The sequence below is a fragment of the Eretmochelys imbricata genome, chromosome 3 (assembly GCF_965152235.1).
Source record: "Eretmochelys imbricata isolate rEreImb1 chromosome 3, rEreImb1.hap1, whole genome shotgun sequence".
Classification (NCBI taxonomy): Eukaryota; Metazoa; Chordata; order Testudines; family Cheloniidae; genus Eretmochelys; species Eretmochelys imbricata.
Genome location: NC_135574.1, coordinates 117711861 through 117731804, shown reverse-complemented (window position 1 = coordinate 117731804; position 19944 = coordinate 117711861). Strand labels below are relative to the sequence as shown.

At 40.3% G+C, this 19944-nt stretch overlaps 1 protein-coding gene across 3 annotated transcripts in view; it reads right to left on the bottom strand.

The window, feature by feature from the left end:
• Nucleotides 1-19944, bottom strand: part of TIAM2 (TIAM Rac1 associated GEF 2) — a 104673-nt gene that overhangs the window by 73958 nt on the left and 10771 nt on the right. For all 3 annotated transcript variants that reach the window (XM_077813233.1, XM_077813234.1, XM_077813235.1), the window contains 4 exons: nucleotides 16974-17146; nucleotides 14611-14835; nucleotides 4248-4433; nucleotides 2719-2865 (listed from right to left, as the gene is read on the bottom strand). In XM_077813233.1, coding sequence (XP_077669359.1) covers nucleotides 2719-2865; nucleotides 4248-4433; nucleotides 14611-14835; nucleotides 16974-17146 — 731 coding nt within the window. The remainder of the gene's footprint in view (nucleotides 1-2718; nucleotides 2866-4247; nucleotides 4434-14610; nucleotides 14836-16973; nucleotides 17147-19944) is intronic.

Here is a 19944-nt window from a genome sequence, read left to right as displayed (position 1 = left end):
AACAGTTTCCAGTCCTGGTAGCCTGTGAAATACCATATCATGTCAAACCACGTGTCACTATTATTTATAGAAATGCTATTCTAAATAAATGTAGTGGTTTTCTAAAACACATTAGCTTGGACTCATGGTTGTAAGAGAAGTCTATCTTTATAGAAAGAAGGGTAAAAAAAAAAAAAATAGTACCAATAACAAGAAATGGTAGCTGAGTATTATCCCCACGTTAGAGATAGGGAACTGAGGAACGGAGAAATTAAGGCTAAAGTTCTCAAGCTGTAAAGTGGGGATGAAGCTTACCTAACTCACAGGTGCTGGGAGGCTAAAAAAGGCATTCATGATTATGGATACACTCAGTTCCTATGGTGATTAGTCATACAGTACCTAGACAGATAGACCTGCATACTTCATTCATGCTTTGCCACTTGTAAGTAATAGGACCAACCCCCAAAAAGGCATATGTACAAAATGTAATTTTTAGTTCACTTCTAATATCAACAAAGTAGGAAAATATCAGACATAAACGTTGTTGTTAGAAAGTGTCATTTTTTGGTCGTCCCAGTTAAATGTCTTAGGATACAGAAGACAATCCCAAACTCTCTTCTCTTGACTTGTACACATGATGCGGTATTGAAATGTGAATAAACAGCAACACTTATTAACTTCCTTTCCCATGTTCCACTCAGAGCTCTAATCAAAGTATCTTATTTTTATGACCTTTTGAAATAGTTTTTAATTTAGAATCAAACAGAAACAGAAACTGTTTCAGAGATCAGGGATAATGTGAACCTTGATATCAACCATCTGCCAGGATTCAGTTTCCATAACTGATTGGTTTCTAAATAATGGGGGAACAAAATACTATCCCCTTCATTCAATTTTATATCGGAAATCTTCCCAGGGTGGATTTTAAATTAATACCATAAAATAAAATTGGGCTGAAGATAAAAAAAAAAACTTTAAAAGGTTTGAGAGTATGCTATCTGGCTTTCTGCTTAAAGTATTTTGAACCACCACATTCAATTTGAATTAAACCAATGAAAGCAAGGAGATTCAGAGTCAAGGCTGACATCCTCTTCTTAACTCACAATCTGATGATTATGCACCACAGCACTGTGAACACAACACTCACGAATGCCTTCCTTGCTCATCCCAAATTCCCACTGGATTCAAAGGTACACAAGGAAGGGTGGATTGGGCCCTGAATAGATCTATCTATATAGCTATGCAACTCTATGGCACCCTGTGAGGGTCAGTGAGTCAAAATTTCAGCCATCATTCTTAAATTCTTCACTTTTATGGAAATGAGTCAGAGCCCTAGTATGACTGACACACAGTACTTTGTGTTTACATTTCCTTAGTTTTACAGTAGGATTTTAAATAAAAAGTGAAGTAAACTTTAAAGAAAAACAGAAAGTCTCTGAAAACAGATTTATTTGGGGTCAGCTTGTTCCAGCCCTTGGTGCTAATTCCTTGCAGTGAGGGTGATGAAAGGAGCATTTTACCCAGATTGTTGCCTGAAAATCCAAGTGTGGAGGCACCCTTCTCTCCATGTTCAGATTCTCCTCCTTCTGCTCAGAAAAGGAGGGATACAGCTGCCTTGGTGACACAGTCCCCGCTGTGAACTCTGTGGAGCACTCTCCACAGAGTCTGGGGCATGAAGGGGAGTCATATGGAGTCAGGATAGGGAGGGATATTGGCCAGGGGCAGGGGATGCACTGTCTCTCTTCCCAGCCCTGTAAATATTAGCCAGGGGCTCAGTCAGGCTTGGGTATCAGTTATTTATTACCTACGTTCATCACGAAAGCACATCTCTCTGATATGTTGAAATATGTCACTATGCAATAGACTACACCCTTAGTCTATCACGTAGATAAATATTTACCCATTCAGAATATGAACTGCTAGACCATAAAACCAAGACATATTAATGTGCAATATTAAATCCATTACATCAGCTCTCGGGCTATTGTGATATGAATATGGATGGGCATGTTTAAAAAGTCTGAAGGCAAATTACCGGTGTATTTGCAGCAGCCAATTTTCAAATGCTACATGATCAGGGATTTTTGTTTAATAAAAGTAAAATGCAAGATTGGGGGAATAACCGAAGAACAAGATGGACTAATGAGTGACCCGCATGGCCGGTTTTACAAAATGAGCCCAACTAACACGGTAGGCACGCAGAAAGCTACTGAAAACAGTAGCATTCTGAGTGTGTGCATGAGCCTGCCTGCCTTATAACAGTTAACCAAAAATTAACCACTCCTTCTCTCCTTTCCTCTACTGCCTGTACAATTCAGAAAAACTCTGCCAGATCCTCATCTTGTGGAAACTGAAGTAACTCCACTGAAGTCAGTGGAACTGTGCAGATTTATGCCAGCTGAAAATCTAGCCCCCTAGGTCATCACATCCTTCCCTCTCCGGCTGAAGGAGCACTGGAGTCTAAGCTCCCGTCAAGACCCACCAGGGCTGCTTTGCATGTCCGCCACATGAAGTCACTCCGAAGTGTTGCTGCAGGAATCTCCACCTCCCCTTGCAGAGTACACTGCCCTCACAACACACTCAGGCCATGCTTGTCTAGAGCCACTAACTGTCTACTCCTATGGGTCAGAATCTCTCTTATTCAGCAATGTACACACACAGCAATAGGAACTTAATTTTACAGTACTGTCATTTACAAGCTAAACATAAGCCTTTTAATGATTTTAAACTGGCATTTACCTGAGTTACTGAAGGTCGTTTTTCTTTCCCTTTTCTTGCCAAAGTGTCTAGCCCTTTGAGTGAGGAAAATAAGCCCTTTTTACTTCGTACCCTCTGTGACAGAGACAGGGTTCGTTTCCTTAGAGCAGCCTCATCCCTGGAGCAGATCTATGAAACATACATACAAGCCTTCACATCTCGATCACATAACAGCAAGATAACGCCAAAGTAATTATAACGAGGCATCAAATGAGGGTTATTTCAGTTTGTCTCAACATGGTCCCAGACCAATGGGTCAAATGTTTTGCACTGCTGCTCCTTTTTTTATTAATACAAAGTGACAATTGAAGAAATATGATGTAAAAAAGTCAAGTAGGGAAGATACTGAGAAAATATTGCTCTGCCCCACAACAAGCTAAGTGGTAGTACAAGGCCATAAACCATGCGACTGAAGAAGTTATTGCAAAGATCCTGTGGAAGAATGATAAGCCATGATTTAGATGTTAAATTCCTCAAGGAAGGAAGGCACACAAAAGTCTCAAGCATGCAGGATAACAGCATATTGTCAGACCACATGATTAGCAAACAATAACACTAGCCACATGGGCAAAAAGAGAGAGAGAGTGCACGCATGTGCAAGAGAGAAATATAGTCCCTGTCTGTGGCAGAGCTTGCCTTAATATTTCAAGGTGGACCTTCAAAACTCTTTTCCACCCTAATTCCCGATCACATCAAATGGGATCCAGTCCTGCTCATTGTGATCAGCCTTAGACTTTTGGCAAGGGTTAGAGAGATGGGGGAAGATTCTCAGCTGGTGCAAACTATGGTAGGTCTGTTGAAAGGTATGACAGCATACAATAGCTAAGGATCCGCTCTATTATTCTTTGCAGACTGACAACAAGATTTTTAAAAGTGTCTAATGATTTTGGATACCTCCCCCCACTTTTGGGGGCACAACTTGAGACGCTGTAAAGAGGCCTGATTTTCAGATGGACAGTGCTCGGCACATTCTGAAAATCAGGCTGTTTTAAGATGAGCAACTCAGCACTGATGGGCCCAAAATCACTAATTACTTTTAAAAATATTAACTCCAGCCCTCACCCCAATTTAATTTATTTTATTTAATTTATATAAAAGTTGAGCTGTGAATTTAAGGGAGAAAAAAAATCACTGTGGCAAACCTTCCACAATGATAAGTTTACATTTTTAAGCCCATCTCTGCAAAGAAGAGAGTCAGAAACTTACACGGTGGTCTTTTTGTTTTAAATGAAAGCTGAGATAAGCCTCAACATATCTGAGTCTCCAAATTTGGGGTGAAAGAAAGCATGGCCCAATGATTCCAGGTCCCAAAGTCTGTCTCTGGGCAAGATAATTCCTGAGCATTTAGGGTCCACGAACTAATGGGGTTTCTTTGGCAGCTGGTGGGTTTGGCGCTGTGTGAGAGTGTGTCTGTATGAGTTTCCTGGCTTTACTCTTCATACAAATAAATCACTAGTGATAAGGTAACCAGACCCTTCTATAATACAGTCACAAAGTGCAGTCATACTCACCAGTGCATGGAAAGAGGAGACTGAGAAGATGCCCAGTCTCCCCAGGGCCAGTTTTGAAGGACGGCTGGTGGCAGCCAGAAGGCTCTTAGGGTTTGGTAACTCCCCACCTTGTAGACTCGCCAGGTAGCAGCGCATCCTGAAGAGGTCCATGTTAAATTTCTCTAGATTCTGCTCCCATTGCTGGATCTATGTAGATATGAAGAGGGACAATTAGAGAAAAAAATGTTTTTGTGGGTCTCATTGAAAATGTGAGCTCTTCCACAAACTTCCAGTAAACTACTTTCATCTGGAGGTATATGGATTGGATTAGTTTTTCTCTTGCCAAAACACATTCAGTCATATTGTGTTACAATAAAACAAAGCTGGTGGTCCTAAATATATACTGACAAGATGAATGTACCATGGGTAGCCTGATTCCCACAGAAGCAATTACATAAAAACAAATCCTTGTGGTTCATGAAGTTTCAAGAAAATTGATTAATTTTGTTTCCTACATTTTTATGAGCTTAGATTCTATGTTTGGTTGCCTAAAAGCAAAGCTGCATGACTCAGCTAAATCAATCATCCAAGTAGCAATGTTGATGGGTTTTGCTGGTTTTTTAGTGCTCTTCCTTTTGAATCCCCCATTCCTAAAGAAGAGGTAGCAACTGGTAACACCAGCATGTCTGGGTCTTACTCCTATTAACAGATAAACCATTCCCCATACCTAATCGTACTGTAAATGTCAATTAAATACATTACAAGCCTTACATATAATATGGAGCCTGCTGCAATGAAGAGTGTGTTTGCGTCATACAATATAAAATATTTAAATACACACACACGCTTGCTGAGGAGTTCAAAGGTGAATAAATGTTCATTTAAGGTGTGCACTTATATGAATAACTTTCAAACTGAAGATCCAAATGCTGGACTGGATACTGAACATAAGTACCCAAACTGGAAGCGTGGGCTTTTGTGTGTGTGTATATGTGCACAAGCACAGACATTTACATAATGTATGTGGGCCAGATTTTGCCCTCAGTTACAATGGTGTAAATTCCTTGATTTAGAGAGGTGTAAGCGCAGGTAGAATCAGTCTATATATACATATATAGATGCCTCAACAGAAAAGAGCAGCTGTATTTTGCAAGTTAACCATGGCCACACTTTAGGCCTAGTCTATACTAGAAAATTGGTCAGGGATGTGAAAAATACACCACCTTGGGCAGCATAGTTATGTTGACCTATGTCCCCGTGCTGATAGCGCTAGATCACCAGAAGAATTCTTCCATTGACCTAGTGACTGCCTCTTGGGGAGGTAGATTACCTACACTGATGGGAGAATCCTGTTGGTGTAGGCAGCGTCTACACCAAAGCACTATAGGGTCACAGCTGTGCCGCTGTAGCATTTTACGTGTAGACAAACCCTTAGATAAATCCTATCATCTGAAATCTAGAACTATTAAAAACTCAGTCTGGACAAGTACCTTTCAATCATTTATTGCCCAAAGGAGAAGCTGATAACAAGGGTATACAAATTCTAGGTGCACTGAATGACTAACACATTTGGCTTGAAGCTTAAAGTGAAATCAGATCAGTTTCCTTGTCATGTCACCAAATATCAGAAAGAAATGAATAACTGAATAGCTGAATAACTGAAATGAATAGTCTGTTGCACTGTTAAATTCTGCTGGCTCCTTCTGAATGCTGCTCCCCCTGATGCACTTCAGGAAAAGTGCACATAGGTAGTTAAGTATGGCTTCAGGAAAATACTGGAACAACCATCTTTTCTTGTTAGACAACTCAATTTAATGTCAAGGTCATCCACAGACAAGTCACCCTTTCCTAGTCCTTAATGCTTTATGAGTGACACAACCACAAGTCATGTAACCAAGGAAATGATTCACTAATAAAAAATAAAATATAAAATTCTTTATAAGCTACGCAATATCCTAATTTTTGCAATCCATTTTTCATTTCTTGCTAATAGCTCTCCGAGTTGTGACTCTGCTTTTCTCCTGCCCTGCTGCCTTATTTCTTATACATTTCTTAGGGCTCATCTACATCACTAATTTTTGCAGTGGTTTTTGAAAGCAAGATAAATCCTGTTGGTATAAACCCTTCTTTACAATGGTGTAGCACACCTGCATGGGGGAAGTGTAGCTTCACCAGTGCAAAAATACTTCAGGTAGACAAGCCTTGAGTTGCCAGCTACATGCTGGCACGAGACACCAGAGGTTCCAAATACATTATTCATTCTGAAGGAGTGGGATATGTTGCAGCATGTTTGATGCACACTCTTTTTGTTTTCTCCAAATATTTGTTTTAATGTCTGTGCTCCATTGAACAGGAAAATGACCATTTCCCATGGTAATGGATTTTTTTTAATTCTCTTTCTTGCTATTGCAATTATTCCATAAGTAGAGGTACCATAGAAAGTCTCCTGTAAGAGCTACCCCCTCTTTGGGAGTAGTGTCTTTTTTTCCCTTCTCCTGCAGACAACAGAAAGGGCTCAATTCACCACTGCATTGTTTTAGTTTTATGCTGGTGCAACTCTGTTAATTTCATGGGTGAAAAAATGGAGTGATGGAGGGGTAAATCAGTCCTCTTATCATAAAGAAAGATGAGTGATGGTGGTGGTAGGAGCTGTACTGCAACTGATTGAGGAGCCACTAAATGTTCTGGATTCACTTTGAGTTCCTCATTTATTGTTCCTCCACTCCTCCCTTCACACATGTGTTCGCAAACATAAAGTTGGCACCACTATTACATGGGTCAGAGTTATCTGCTTCTTGGGCTCTTTAGAAAAAGAGCCCAAAAAAGAGCCTCCAGTTTTTCTGTGACATACCATCTCAGATTTCAGAGTAGCAGCTGTGTTAGCCTGTATCCGCAAAAAGAAAAGGAGTACTTGTGGCACCTTAGAGACTAACAAATTTATCCTTGATCAGAAAAACTGTGTTATGTAAATCCAGAAAGAAAAAAAAACTTTGAGTGTTATTCTCTTAAAAATGTGTTTTAGGTCACAAAGAAAAGATACACAAACATACACACAGAAAAGACAGAGTATTTTCCTTATGTGTCCTTCACATAAGGAAAATACCTAGTGCAGTCTCACCAGAAACAACTTTTAACGCATGTATGTATGTATGCCTGTGCATAAATCCTTACAAAGAACTCTTCCCCTCACCACTCACCCTGGATTTATTTTATGATTGTTCTTTATTTTAAGCTTCCCTTTACTTCAACTCCTTTCACCAGACACCCTTAGTATGACACTTTTCCATCTACCTCTACTTCATGGATGGGGTAATATAGTATGTGGTTCCACAACAGTCTTCCCTCTCCATACACTGATGTCCATAGAATTAAAGTGTGTGCAAGCTTTCCACAACAATAAAAAGCTCAGGTCTGTCTTTTCACCTAGGGTATGTCTACACTGCAGCTGAAAGGTGTGATTCCCATCTTGGGTAGAAGTACATACATAAACTTTGTTCAAAATAGCACGGGCACAGACAGCAGCTTGGGCTAGCCTTCCAAGCACATACCTAGGGTCTTGGACAGGGTTGTCCATGAGCGATTGGCCCAAGCTGCAGCGCGAGCTGCTGCAGCCACACTGCTATTTTTAGCATGCTACCTTGAGCAGAGTTAGCCTGTGTAAGTCTACACCCGCTGGGAATCACACTTCCCAGCTGCAGTGCAGACACAGCCTTAGAATGGAATTTTGAAAACCATTCAGCTGTGGCCTAAGTCAGCTCCCATTGTAGTCATGGGAGTTTTCAAAGGAGGCAAAGTTAGGCTGAGTCTGAATATATTTGAAAATCCCACATTTAACAAACAGAGTTGAGATTTTCCTGGATACTTAGGAGTTTGGCCTACCAACTCTCAGAAAATCATGGAGTTTAGGCACCAAAGTTCCTTAAGTTCCTTTGAAAATCCCACGTAAGCTTTTCTACAGAAATATATTTTAAATAAATATAAGCTAAAATGGGGGAGGGACAGGAAGAGATGATGCAAGGATCTTCTGGAGAAAGGATTACATGACTGTGTTTATCAGCAATGCAGGATGCTAGCTAATCAACTCCAAAAGCACCAGTAATCATGATGTTACGTTTAATGGCATTAGCAAAAACTGTGGGCAGGGAATTTCAGGGATTGTCTTGTAGTCTTATCAAAACCAGGGATGTCTGGAACTAATTGGAGACTGTGAACTAATACCAGCTGCTATTAGTCTAAACCTTTTAAACTACGATAATTCTCCCTGCCCATGATTTATACACTTGAAGACTAAAGGGGAAAACTTACAATCTAAAAAGCAACAACTTCAAAGTAAAACACATCCTGGTCCAACATGTTAATTACAATCTATGGGCTAGCAGCTACAATCCTCACTCTGCCTTTAACTTGAATGAGGCAAATATCCCATTGATTTCAGCCTGAGTTAAGACTAGAGGATTTAACCCCATCATGCACATAAATTAGAAGTAGGGGCTATTGTGTAAGATAAGAGGTAAAAAAAGAAAAGTCAATGCAACAAACAATAGCAGGGAATGGAAGGAGGAGAAGAATGATAATGGGTATGGTAGGTGGTTACATATATGATAGGCTAGCTAAACAGACTTGATGGTTTTGAGACATATTTTTAAAAAAACAAACATACACAACACAACAGAATACACTTCTGGCCACCTACCCAGCCATTATCAATTGCAGGTAGGACAAAGGAGAGGACAGTCAGATTGCCTGGCAACATGGCAAGCTAGCATTCTTCCAGGTAACTGCAAGTATTTTGTACATAATAGTAAATGCTTTGATTGATAGACGGAGATCTGCAAAGCCAATTAGGGGGAGGTTGGATGCTCAATTCCCATCGATGGCATCCAAGTCCCACTGGTTTTAAAATCTCAGCCAGAGGTTATAAGCCTCCTTGAAGAAGTGGGTTTTGGAAAGGGAGTTAAAAGAGGACAGGGATTGGCATTGTATACATTATGGTCAGAAACAGAGGTCCAGTTTTAGAGAGGTGGGCACGGGAGAAAGACATAAAGGGAGCATCCACATAAGTGCCTTGAGAGAGGAGAAAAAATGAGACAAAGGCAGAAAGATAGAAATGAGATATATTGTGGCGGATCTTGAAGACATGGATGAGATACTTGAATGATTTAGGCTGAGGGCCACTAAAGGAATTGTAGGGTGGTTGAACATGGTTAGAATGGTAGGCAAGATGGATTATTTTTGCAGCAGATACCTGGAATGGGGAGGAAGAGGCTTCAATAGCTGAGATGCAGGAGGAAAGAGGCTTGGAAAAGATTTGGGAAGCAAGGGTTGTTCTTAGATCACTAGGAGAAATGGCTCCTAGGTCAGAGAAAAATCTATTAAGATATTGGAAAACAACTGGAAATCAACTAAATGGTAAAACATATGACACCCTTATAGCATGAGATAAGCTAAGATGCTTGCACTGTTCATATCTGTGCTAATTTAACAACCTATAGGATCTGCTACAGGACTGAAATATATGTAAATAGTTAACAGATAAGGGCCTAAAGTGACATTGAAAGGTATTTAGATGCCAACTCCCACTGATTTCTGTGGGAATTAGGTGCCTAAATACCTTTGATGATCTGGACCAAATTGCCAGTCGATGCTGTTCAAGAATACGTTGCATTATTCCTGGCTTCTTGAATGCAGCTCTTTACATGGAGCTCTGAGAAGGATCATTTTAGGTAGGGAAAGCCCAGTGTAACAAAAACCATCTCCACACAAATGACTGAAATGGAGTGTCAGAAGTAAGAGCTGACTCATGAAAAGGGGACAAATATAGACAAAACACATTTAAAGGTTCATCTAAATACTCTCACATGAAAAAGCTTTGTGCTCACTCAGACTGAGCCAGAGTCACAAAAAGAATAAAACTCCTTGACACATGATATGATTTTAAAACAAATTCTTCCCATTGCACCCAACAAAGCAGAAGGAGCCCAGGTAAAGGTGAGGAGAAGAAAAAGATTGATCCAACACTTTAAACTGATGTGATTTTTCCCCCCATACACAAAACACCGTGCTCCTTGCTAACAGAAATGACTGCAACAGACTATTTGCATGAGTAAGAAGTGCAGGATTTTGCCCTGAGACTTTTTTTCAGACAGAATGTATCCTTAGAAGCTGATCTGGGGAACCTACTGTGGCCCTATGGATTTAAAAGAAAAAATCCCTGCTGTTTTATAGGAACAGCTTTTCAACCACATTACAAACAACACAAAAAACTCTTTGCATTCCATTCCTCAGTTCTCAGACACAATCCATATTGCACACATCTGGATGAATGAGTCACTCACTATCAGGGGACTGTGAAAAGATCTTTTTATTTTGTCATGTGTTCCTACAGAGAGCTTGAAGCAGCAACTATGGCACTCTTCCAGGAATTTGTATAACATAAGGGTTACTTCAGCTATCACTAGATCTTTGAAATCAAAGAGATGAAAAATGGAAGAGAACACAGTAAAACAACATTAGTGTAAAATCAATAGTATCCTTTATTTACCATTCTGTCTACTAAGTTAAGAAACATTAACGAAAATATATTGAAACAACAAGAAGAATACACATGGAGAAAAACTACAGACAGCTAGCTTTTTCCAACCAGTGTCACTTTCTTATCGGTGGAAGTACAGATGTACAGAATATTTACTATATTGACCACAGTATGGAAAGGAGTCATCATTTCAGGGTCATAGCAACAGCATCAAGGCCCTGATTCTGTAAGGCACTAGGCATGTGAGTAGCCCCATTGGACTATTCACATGCTTAAAGTTAGGCATATGCTTAAGAAACTTGCTGAATTGAGGCCCAAACTTATTAGCCAACTTGCCTTCTGCAAAGGATAGAAGAATTAGCCTGCAGCCCATAATCTCCAGCCACCAACACAGTTTCTCCAAATGCAGAGATGCTCTACATCTTAAGTTTAAAGAAAGTATTTTATTCAAAACCTTGGTTGATTTCCTTTCTTGATTCAGGATCCGCAAAATGGCAAATGCATCAGTGTGAAGACCAGAGCAAGATTTCCCTAACTTCTCTCCCTGTCTATTTACTTCTTTCCATAGTGGTGAGCTATCATTAAAATGGAAGCATTTTACTGAGGATGGAGAGAAGGACAATTTTACACAGTAAAAAATAATGAGCTAGAACCTCAGCTGGTGCAAATCAGTGTAGGTCTATTGTACTCAATGAAGTGACATTGATTTACACCACCTGATGCTCTGGCCCAGTAAATCTAGATATCAGTTGTTAGTCCCTGGGTGTGCCAATTTTAAAAAAAGTAACAATCGATTGCAACTAAAGCTTTATTTCTCTTGCAGCAAAAACAGCAAGGACCCAGCAAACTTCTTTTGAAAAAGATTATCTTGGAGAACTGGTACTGTGACTTTTTACTCATGTATGTTATTATTTAACAGTATTAAATTTCATTCTTTAAAAAAAAAAATATGAAAAGTTGGAGCTTGGGATGTCAATTTGCCCAATAAAATAGCTTGAAATTAAAGTCATGATCTTATAAATGTTTGTTACTGAAGGAGAAATCTATTAAATTTTAAACAGAAAAATAATCTGTTAAATGTTAAACAAACCATGTAATGAATTGCCCTCAAAGTGGCAATGAGAGAGAGAGAGAGGACAGTAGAGGCAGGCAAAGGGGAACTAGTACAGTATAGTTCAAGATGACTTTGAGAAAGCAGAATGCAGTCCTATTGATCTTGCTATTCTGGCTTTTATGACAAAATACACTTAGCTAAAGGAAACTAGGAAAACTCCCATAAAAGTAATTCCAAGCACGTGTCTGCTTTTCCCATTAACATTTCATTGTTTTAGTGCCTGCTAATAAAAAGAAAATACTTCTCCTCACAACCATCTGATAAGTGAGTTAAGTAGAATGTCTACAGCAAACGTGAATCATGTCAGCTACGTCAAAATTATTCAAAAAAACATAATAATGTTATGCTGCCATTTTAGAATCTGCAGAAAGAAGCCCAGAATGCATTCAAGCCAATATTACTCAGAGTTATTCCATATGATCTTTTCTTTTAAAAGAAATTCGTAACAAAACGAAGAGGAACAGGGAGGGAAGCAGCCATGTGATTGAAAAATAGCAAATACATTAATGAAAACATTAAGAGATATATGCTGCCTTCTGTCCACAGAGGACTTTCCATTCATGCTGATAGACATTCCCCATGTGCCCAGATGCAGGGCCCTACTTTTGATTTATTTTGCAACATTCTTTTTAGAATAATTCTATTTAAAGATCTCCTGGACATGCACCTGACCCCACTCCCATTGAAGTCAAAGGGAGTGTTTTCATTGCCTTTAACATCAGTTAAACTGGGCCCCGTGATTGTAGCACATATTATGATTTATTTGCCCACTACACAACAGTACACATGTTAATAATTAAGTGAGCCAAAGTGGTTAAATGTGGGTGCTTAAGCTGTGCCTGAAGATAAGTGTATATGCACCCATTTCATGTACATTCCCTAATGCACAAAAAAATTGCACTCACAATGTTTGGTGGCAAAATGCTACTGCAGCTCCAGAACAAAAGTAACTGAACTAGTGTTGTTAGTTCTGAGATGGGTATGAACTGAGATGTGTAGTAAGGGCTTTTCAGAAGCACTCTACTTTGTCCTATCTCCCTTCCCATTTAACTCAATGAGAGTTTTACTATTGACTCCAATGGAGAAGAGTTAGGCCAAGGTGGAGTGCTTTTTAAAATCCTACCCATAACATATTTATGATATACTTAGAGAAAGACAAATATATCACAGCTCCCAGATCAGCGAGATGGCATAAACAGATTTCAGACTCACAGCTAATCCATTAGATATGGCCTCTCCCAAGACCTTTGTATCTGTAGTTATAGCAGGCCCTTTGTGGGTTTCCCCAGACAGTGGATCTAATTCTTTTAAAGCCCATGCAGTGGGTCACCATTCTTTGTAAGAGGGCTCTAAGTTTGCTATTACTGGACTGAGGTCCCATATTGCTCTAAAAACGTTACATCTACTGCTGGAGGCAGTCCCTGATCTAGGAGATACTTCGGCTACCTGTCCAGCAGCAACAAGTCCCAAGGCAGAGAGTTATAAAAATAACACCTTCTTCTTCATAGTTATTTTGTGGGGAGGGCAACTATCATTTTAAGCTTTAAAATTCTTTGGATTCCCAAATGTTAGAAATGCAATAATTCTTTATCAAATGCTAGCAATCAAACCCACCAAATTTCAAACCTAATACTATTAAACTCCCCAAAGTCCGAAATACCAGAAAGTTTAAAAACATGTATGCACACCTTTAAATATGTACACATACTTAAAAATGAACATGTACAGACTCCCGTACTATAACCCCTTTTTAGAGGCTGGTGAATGGTGTGCGAAGAACCACATGGTGCAGGGATGTAGAGATCTCCCACTCCCTAACTCCCCTCCCGCCAAAGCAGAGGCATTCAATATCTTGCTTTTTAACAATAAAGATGTTGAGGAAGATAGAAGCTGTAAGTCTTGGGGAGCTGTAGGTTCCTATAGTATGTAGGATTTTCCCTTGGATGGTACTAATCCCAGAGATTTTACAAAGGACTGGGCCCTAAATTTAACCACATAGTGTGAAATCTTAGCCCAACGAAGTCAACAACAAAATTCCCATGGACATCACCGGAGTCAAGATTTCACACATGAAGTTCTATGGAAGAGTAGAACTTAGTATTGGGCACCAAGCATGTTTAGGTGCCTACAGATTTCGGGGGCAGCTGAGTGGGGGCTTTGTGAATCCCAGTGGGGCCTGATTATGGGATTGAAGTGCCTAAAGTGACAGTTAAGTGCTTAAGTCCTTTTGTATAACTAGCCTTGGAAGTCTTGTGTAAAGAGACTGGAGGATTTTTCCCTAAATATTAAGAATTCAGATTCTACAACTGTCCCCTGGTTTTGTTCCATATGTTAATGATGATTCATTCTTAATTCTTATGAGCAGCTAATAAACTATAAGCAACAAGAGCAGAAGACAGGAATGTCTGGCTGATAATTCACCCAACACAAGTATAACATAGACCTTGTTTGACTTTTGCAGCATGCTATAGCAATATCTATTTCCATATGTGGAAATTTGATTAGTAGTCCTTACAGGCAAAGTTGTAGTAGTTAGCTTCTATAACCACCGGCTAGGTCTTTTGTATGGCATTGTATAGCTACCAGTGATTTCCCCGTTTTGCATTGTGAATCCATAGGGACACTTGTTCTCCAAGCCTAGGAAACATTAACAAAATCTGAACCCAGAGCAGGTGAGCCTTGTAGTCAAGACTGTGTAACAAACTCAGTAGCAGAAATTAATACATGATTTGTAGTACCTGATTCTCTATGGCCTTCCTGTTTTTTGGATCGCTGACAATTGAAAGCTGTAATTCTGCCATCTTTTTCATCTTGCTATCCATGTCAATCTTCTGGATAAGGCTCTTGGTCTGGTTTTTCAAAAGCCTGACAGTGTCCTCTTTCCCAAGTTTCTTTGCAAAGAGGGAAGCACAAGCAGAGTGTATTGCTGTAATCCAGTTTTCCAGGTCCGTCTGGCTTGTTGCCTACATAACAGATCAAGAAAGCAACATTCTAATCAAAGAGGAAAAATGGCACTTAGGTGATACTAAAAAGTTTTTGTCAGGTGCATTGATTTGTATGAGCTTTATGCTTTAAATTAAGCATGTGTGTAGAGTTAAGTTAAGTTAAGTAGGTTGCTGGTAGCCTTTTCTCCACTGTCTCATGGGGTATGTCTACATTATGATATGAAAAAACTCAGGCATGGCTGTGGCTGGCCCAGGTCAGCTGAGTTGGGCTGTGGGACTATAAAATTTCAGTGTAGATGTTCAGGCTCAGTTTGGAGCCCAGGCTCCAAGACAAAGTGAGGCAGGAGGTCCCAGAACCTGAGCTCCAGTCTGAGCCCGAATGTCTACTCTGCGATTTTTAGCCCTGCAGCCTGAGCCCTGCAAGCCCGAGTCAACTGACCCAGGCTCTGAGACTCAGTGCGATGGGTTTTTTATTGCAATGTAGATGTACCCCATGATTGCTACACCCAGCCTTTTACTTCTGAGTCCTGCAGGCCTGTGAGTGCCCTAGAATCAGCAAGCACAAGAGCACTTCTGAGAGTTGTGGAGGTGAAGTGATTTGTACGGATCAACCCTTCAGCCAGCTAAGAAGTAAAACTGGCAGGCTATGAAGACAAGTTTCCTCCAGTCTGACTTGGCCACAGTGATGGTGGCCACAAAAGTGATTTCGGAGGATAGGGGTCTGCATATTTGAACAAGCTCAAATTAGTGGAGGGAGCACAGCAGGACAAGGGAGGATGCATTTTTATGCATTTTATGTCTGCAAACATCAATTTAAAAAAATACAGCTTTGCAATAATGTATTTTTCCTTAGGAGGATGGCTGCATGTTATGAGCCTCTCCAATAACACAGACAGTGGTTAGTTTCCTTAGATTATTAACTACTTTTTTTGGGTTCCAAACGTCAACATTGAGCTGAAGCAAAACTCCCTTTGAGGCTAATGGAGTCAGGGGTGGGTCCATCTGTATGGAACTGTGGAGTGCTAATAATGTATCTGGATTTTGATAATACTGCTGATTTCCTATGAGTTGTAACGGGCGAACAATAGATGCCTTACAGCATAAGTTACGCTCCGTTTATTTTAACCCCATCCATTCCAGCCCCTCCATTATTTCTGTAGCTGTGGCTGGCTGAGTTCACTGATGAAGTATCATCATGCACCTGAATGGACCAGTGACAGACCTGGAGGATCTCTAAAATCATGACAGCATCAACAGTTATCATAGTTAACTATTGTTTTAATTTCATGCCTGCAGCCCTCCTCCTTGTCAGGACCAGACATTTCTCTCTCTCTTTTTTCCTCTATCTGAACATCATTGTTCTACTGTTACCTCTCAAAGTACACTTCTCACCTTAAGCTCACATTACATTTGGCTATCTAATTCTCGGGTCTCTTGACTGACTCTGATCATCTCCCCTGCTACTCATCTGGGTTACCCTTCCTGTTTCCACCTCTTCTTACGTACCCCTTGCCTTTCCCTTCCCCAACGAGCAAAAAACAGCATTAATGGAGTGGAGAACATGGCGCTTGGTTTTCACTCAGTCCTCCCTCTGGCAAAAATCCCCATAAAACGTCAATGAAAGTTTTGCTTGAAGATAGGATTGAGTGAAAGTCTGAGGTACAGACTAAGATTTAAACAAACATATATATAGTTTATTGCTATTAATCATGTTTATTACGAGGGCCAACCGAGAACAGGGCCCCGTTGTGCTAGGCACTATACAAATACAGAGCAGCTGACTATCCTGTCCCTACCCTGCAGGGCTTACTATCTAAACAGATGGGACAGACACAGGGTGGTAAAGGAGTAGAACACACAGGCAGTGTGAACATAGTGATTGTAGCCAACAGCATGTTAGTTTCACAATTTCTGGGAGCAGGAGGGAGGGTTTAGTTAGGAGGGGATCAGATAAATGGAGAGAAAAAGGAAGGGAAAGGGAGTGACAGAGACAGGGCAGTGGAGAAGAGGGTAAGAAGGGTAGCTGTGGAATGAAACTAAGGTGAAGAGACTGTAAAGGAGCAGGAGGGGCAGGATGGCGCAAACAATCAATCAGCACAGGGCACATAACTAATTATATTATATATAAAGACATAAATAAAAAATATTATCCTTACCTGAAATAGATACACATCTCCAAAAGAATTGCTGAGGCAAAACACATTTTCCTTCTTGGGATGTTCAGGGACAGACTGCACTATGCTGTCCTCTGCAAACAGAGCATATCTTGGTGAATTGTTCTGTTCCATGGAATTCCTGCCATAAGTCTCATAAAAGAGCAGGGTACAACCTTTGGGGAAAAAAAAAGAGAGAGAGAGAAAAACAAAGTGAGGTTCCAAAGTTCTTTTACACTACATGCTGTAGGAATAAAGAATTAAGATGCAAGACACATGGCTGTCCACCATTGGAGTTTGAAAAAGAAGTATTACTAAACCAAGAGAAAGGCAAAGGTTAATGGTGGCTTTGTCAGAAAGAAGGGAAAACTGATAACTAATAAACAGGAAAAATGTTTTCTGAAAGACACAGACTTGGGCTGAAAAAAAAATAAATTATAGCTTAGTAAACTTGGAATGCCAAAATGCTAGAGCAGTGGTTCTCAACCAGGGATCTGGAGTCCCCCAGGCAGCCGCGAGCAGGTTTCAGGGGGTCTGCCAAGCAGGGCCAGAATTAGACTTGCTGGGGCACAGGGCAGAAAGCCAAAGCCCCACCACATGGGGCTGAAGCCCGGGACCCTGAGCCCCACCACTTGGGACTGAAGCTGGAGCCTGAGCAATGTAGCTTTGTGGGGGCCGCTGTGGCATGGGGTCCCAGACAACTGCCCTAACATCAGCCCTGGCTTTTGTATGCAGAAAAGCAGTTGTGGGCCCCAGAGTTTTTATTGCATGGGGGGGCGGAGGAGGCGGTTCAGAAAGAAAAAGTTTGAAAACCCTTGTGCTAGAGCACATAGAAAGGCTGCTCAGCTGAAGAAGCTGTTGTGTTTATTTAATAATTTGTGGAGCCAGTTCTCTCTCACTCAGTCACCTGGGAAACCTTAATATTTGCTAAAGGGGATTAGCAGATGCTCAGTACTTTTGAATTTCAAATATGTACAAAATGAGTAAGCATCTCTGGAGATTAACTTTGGTTCCCTTGTTTCTATCTGCAAATTCTGTAGTCAGACACTATTCACTATCCAAATAACTTGGATGTTTTAAAGGATTTCCCTTTCTTGGACTGCATTCTCAGTTTTTCAGATAGAATGACATGCCAGATAGCAGATTGCCACATCTGCATCCTGGAACTAAAACTCAGTAACTAAGATGACAATCGTACATATAACAAAGAGACGGTTAGGGGTGACCCGATCACAGTCTATAAGTACCTACATGGTGAAGAGAAATTTGATAATAGAGAGGTCTTCAATCTAGCACACAAAGGGTATAACAAGATCCAATACCTGGAAGTTGAAGATACACTAATTCAGACTAGAAGTGAGGTGCAATTTTTTAACAGTGAGGGTAATTAATCACTGGAACTATTTACCAAGGATTGTGGTGGATTATCCATCACTGGCAATTTTTAAATCAAAGTTGAATGTATGTTCTAAAAGATATGCTCTCATTTAAACAGGAATTAATTCAGGAAATTCCTATGGCCTGTGTTATACAGGAGGTCAGACTAGATGATCACAATGGTCCCTTCTGGCTTTTTAATCTGTTACTATATATCTGTCCTGAACTATAGAAATATACAGTAAAGGGTTTGAAAGGGAGCCAAACAAGGATTAACATTCTACCTTTTTCCACTGTTTTTCAAATTAAGAGGCACTGTCATGCAGTGTAGGCCGAAAATGTAGGTTTTGCCATAAAGTGGTGATTGTGAGAATAGTGGTGCATCTTTATGTGTGTGCACGCATGCATGTGCACTTATGGTGGTGTGATGGGGATGTCATACAACCCTAATACAAATAGAAAGGTTTCAGTTTTACACATGCTTTTTTTTTTAAAAAAAAACAAAAAACTGAAAATAGATTTCCTCCCCCATTTTTAATGTTCCCCTGACTAGTGTTGGAAATCCAAAATCACAGCATTCTAGTTCTTGATAACTGGAGGTGCAACCTAGGTCACCAAGTGTAGATGTAAAACCAGCTCCAGCTTTAAACGTCCTCACTATTCAGGGTTGTTTGGATTCTGCTCTCCATTTTAACCCATTACAGCCATCGGTGCATGCTGGCTGTTAAGGACTTATGGAGTTTGGAGCCAACGTTCTGGTTGTGACCCATCTCTATAGAGAATTAAGAGAAACAAAAGTGAATCTGACCAGTCTCATTTCATTTTCTAGTGTGAATTAAATGTAAACAGTAAATTCATAAATTAGCACCCAGGTGGCCTGAGTGCTGGGTTGACACTCAGAGGAAAGAATTCTCTCCCTAATATACCCCACTGAGGGCACTCCAGTCCAATAGCTGGAACAGTCTACACAGCCATTTGTGTGTCCTTCACTACCAACACACACACACACACACACACACACACACACAGGGTGTCTGACACAACTGACCAGTATAGCCGCAGCTTTGTCCCCAGCCTGCTATGCTCTGCTTCCCTATACAATAGAGCCACACTAAGGGCTCTGTGCAGATGCAGTGACAGGGGGCATGATTTGCTCTGAAATAAGAGGCATTGCACCTAGTGTAGTCACTTATAGCTCAGCAGAGTGGGCATAGCAGTACCAAATCCAAATTCCCCACTTGCATACATCAGCAGCAGCGTTTTACAGCCACTATGCACGCACACATTGCACAGACATAAATGACCACATAAAATGCAAGGAAGGTGAGAACTGGGTTAGAGGTTTAGAATTCAAGCCTAGTTTTAATGGGTTGGTGCTTTGTTCCTGTATATATTTCCCAGTTTTCTTCAGTCAGAGAGCACTGTACCATCTCAAAGTATTTTTGACTTATCTGGATTTATTGTTGTTTATAAAAAGTATAATTATATTATTTTAAAATTCTTTCTAATATCCTTAAGGTGTTATAAGAACATAAGGAAGGGTATTTCAATCCATATTTTTATCCTGATAGTTTTTCACTAATTTTAAGTTTTTCAG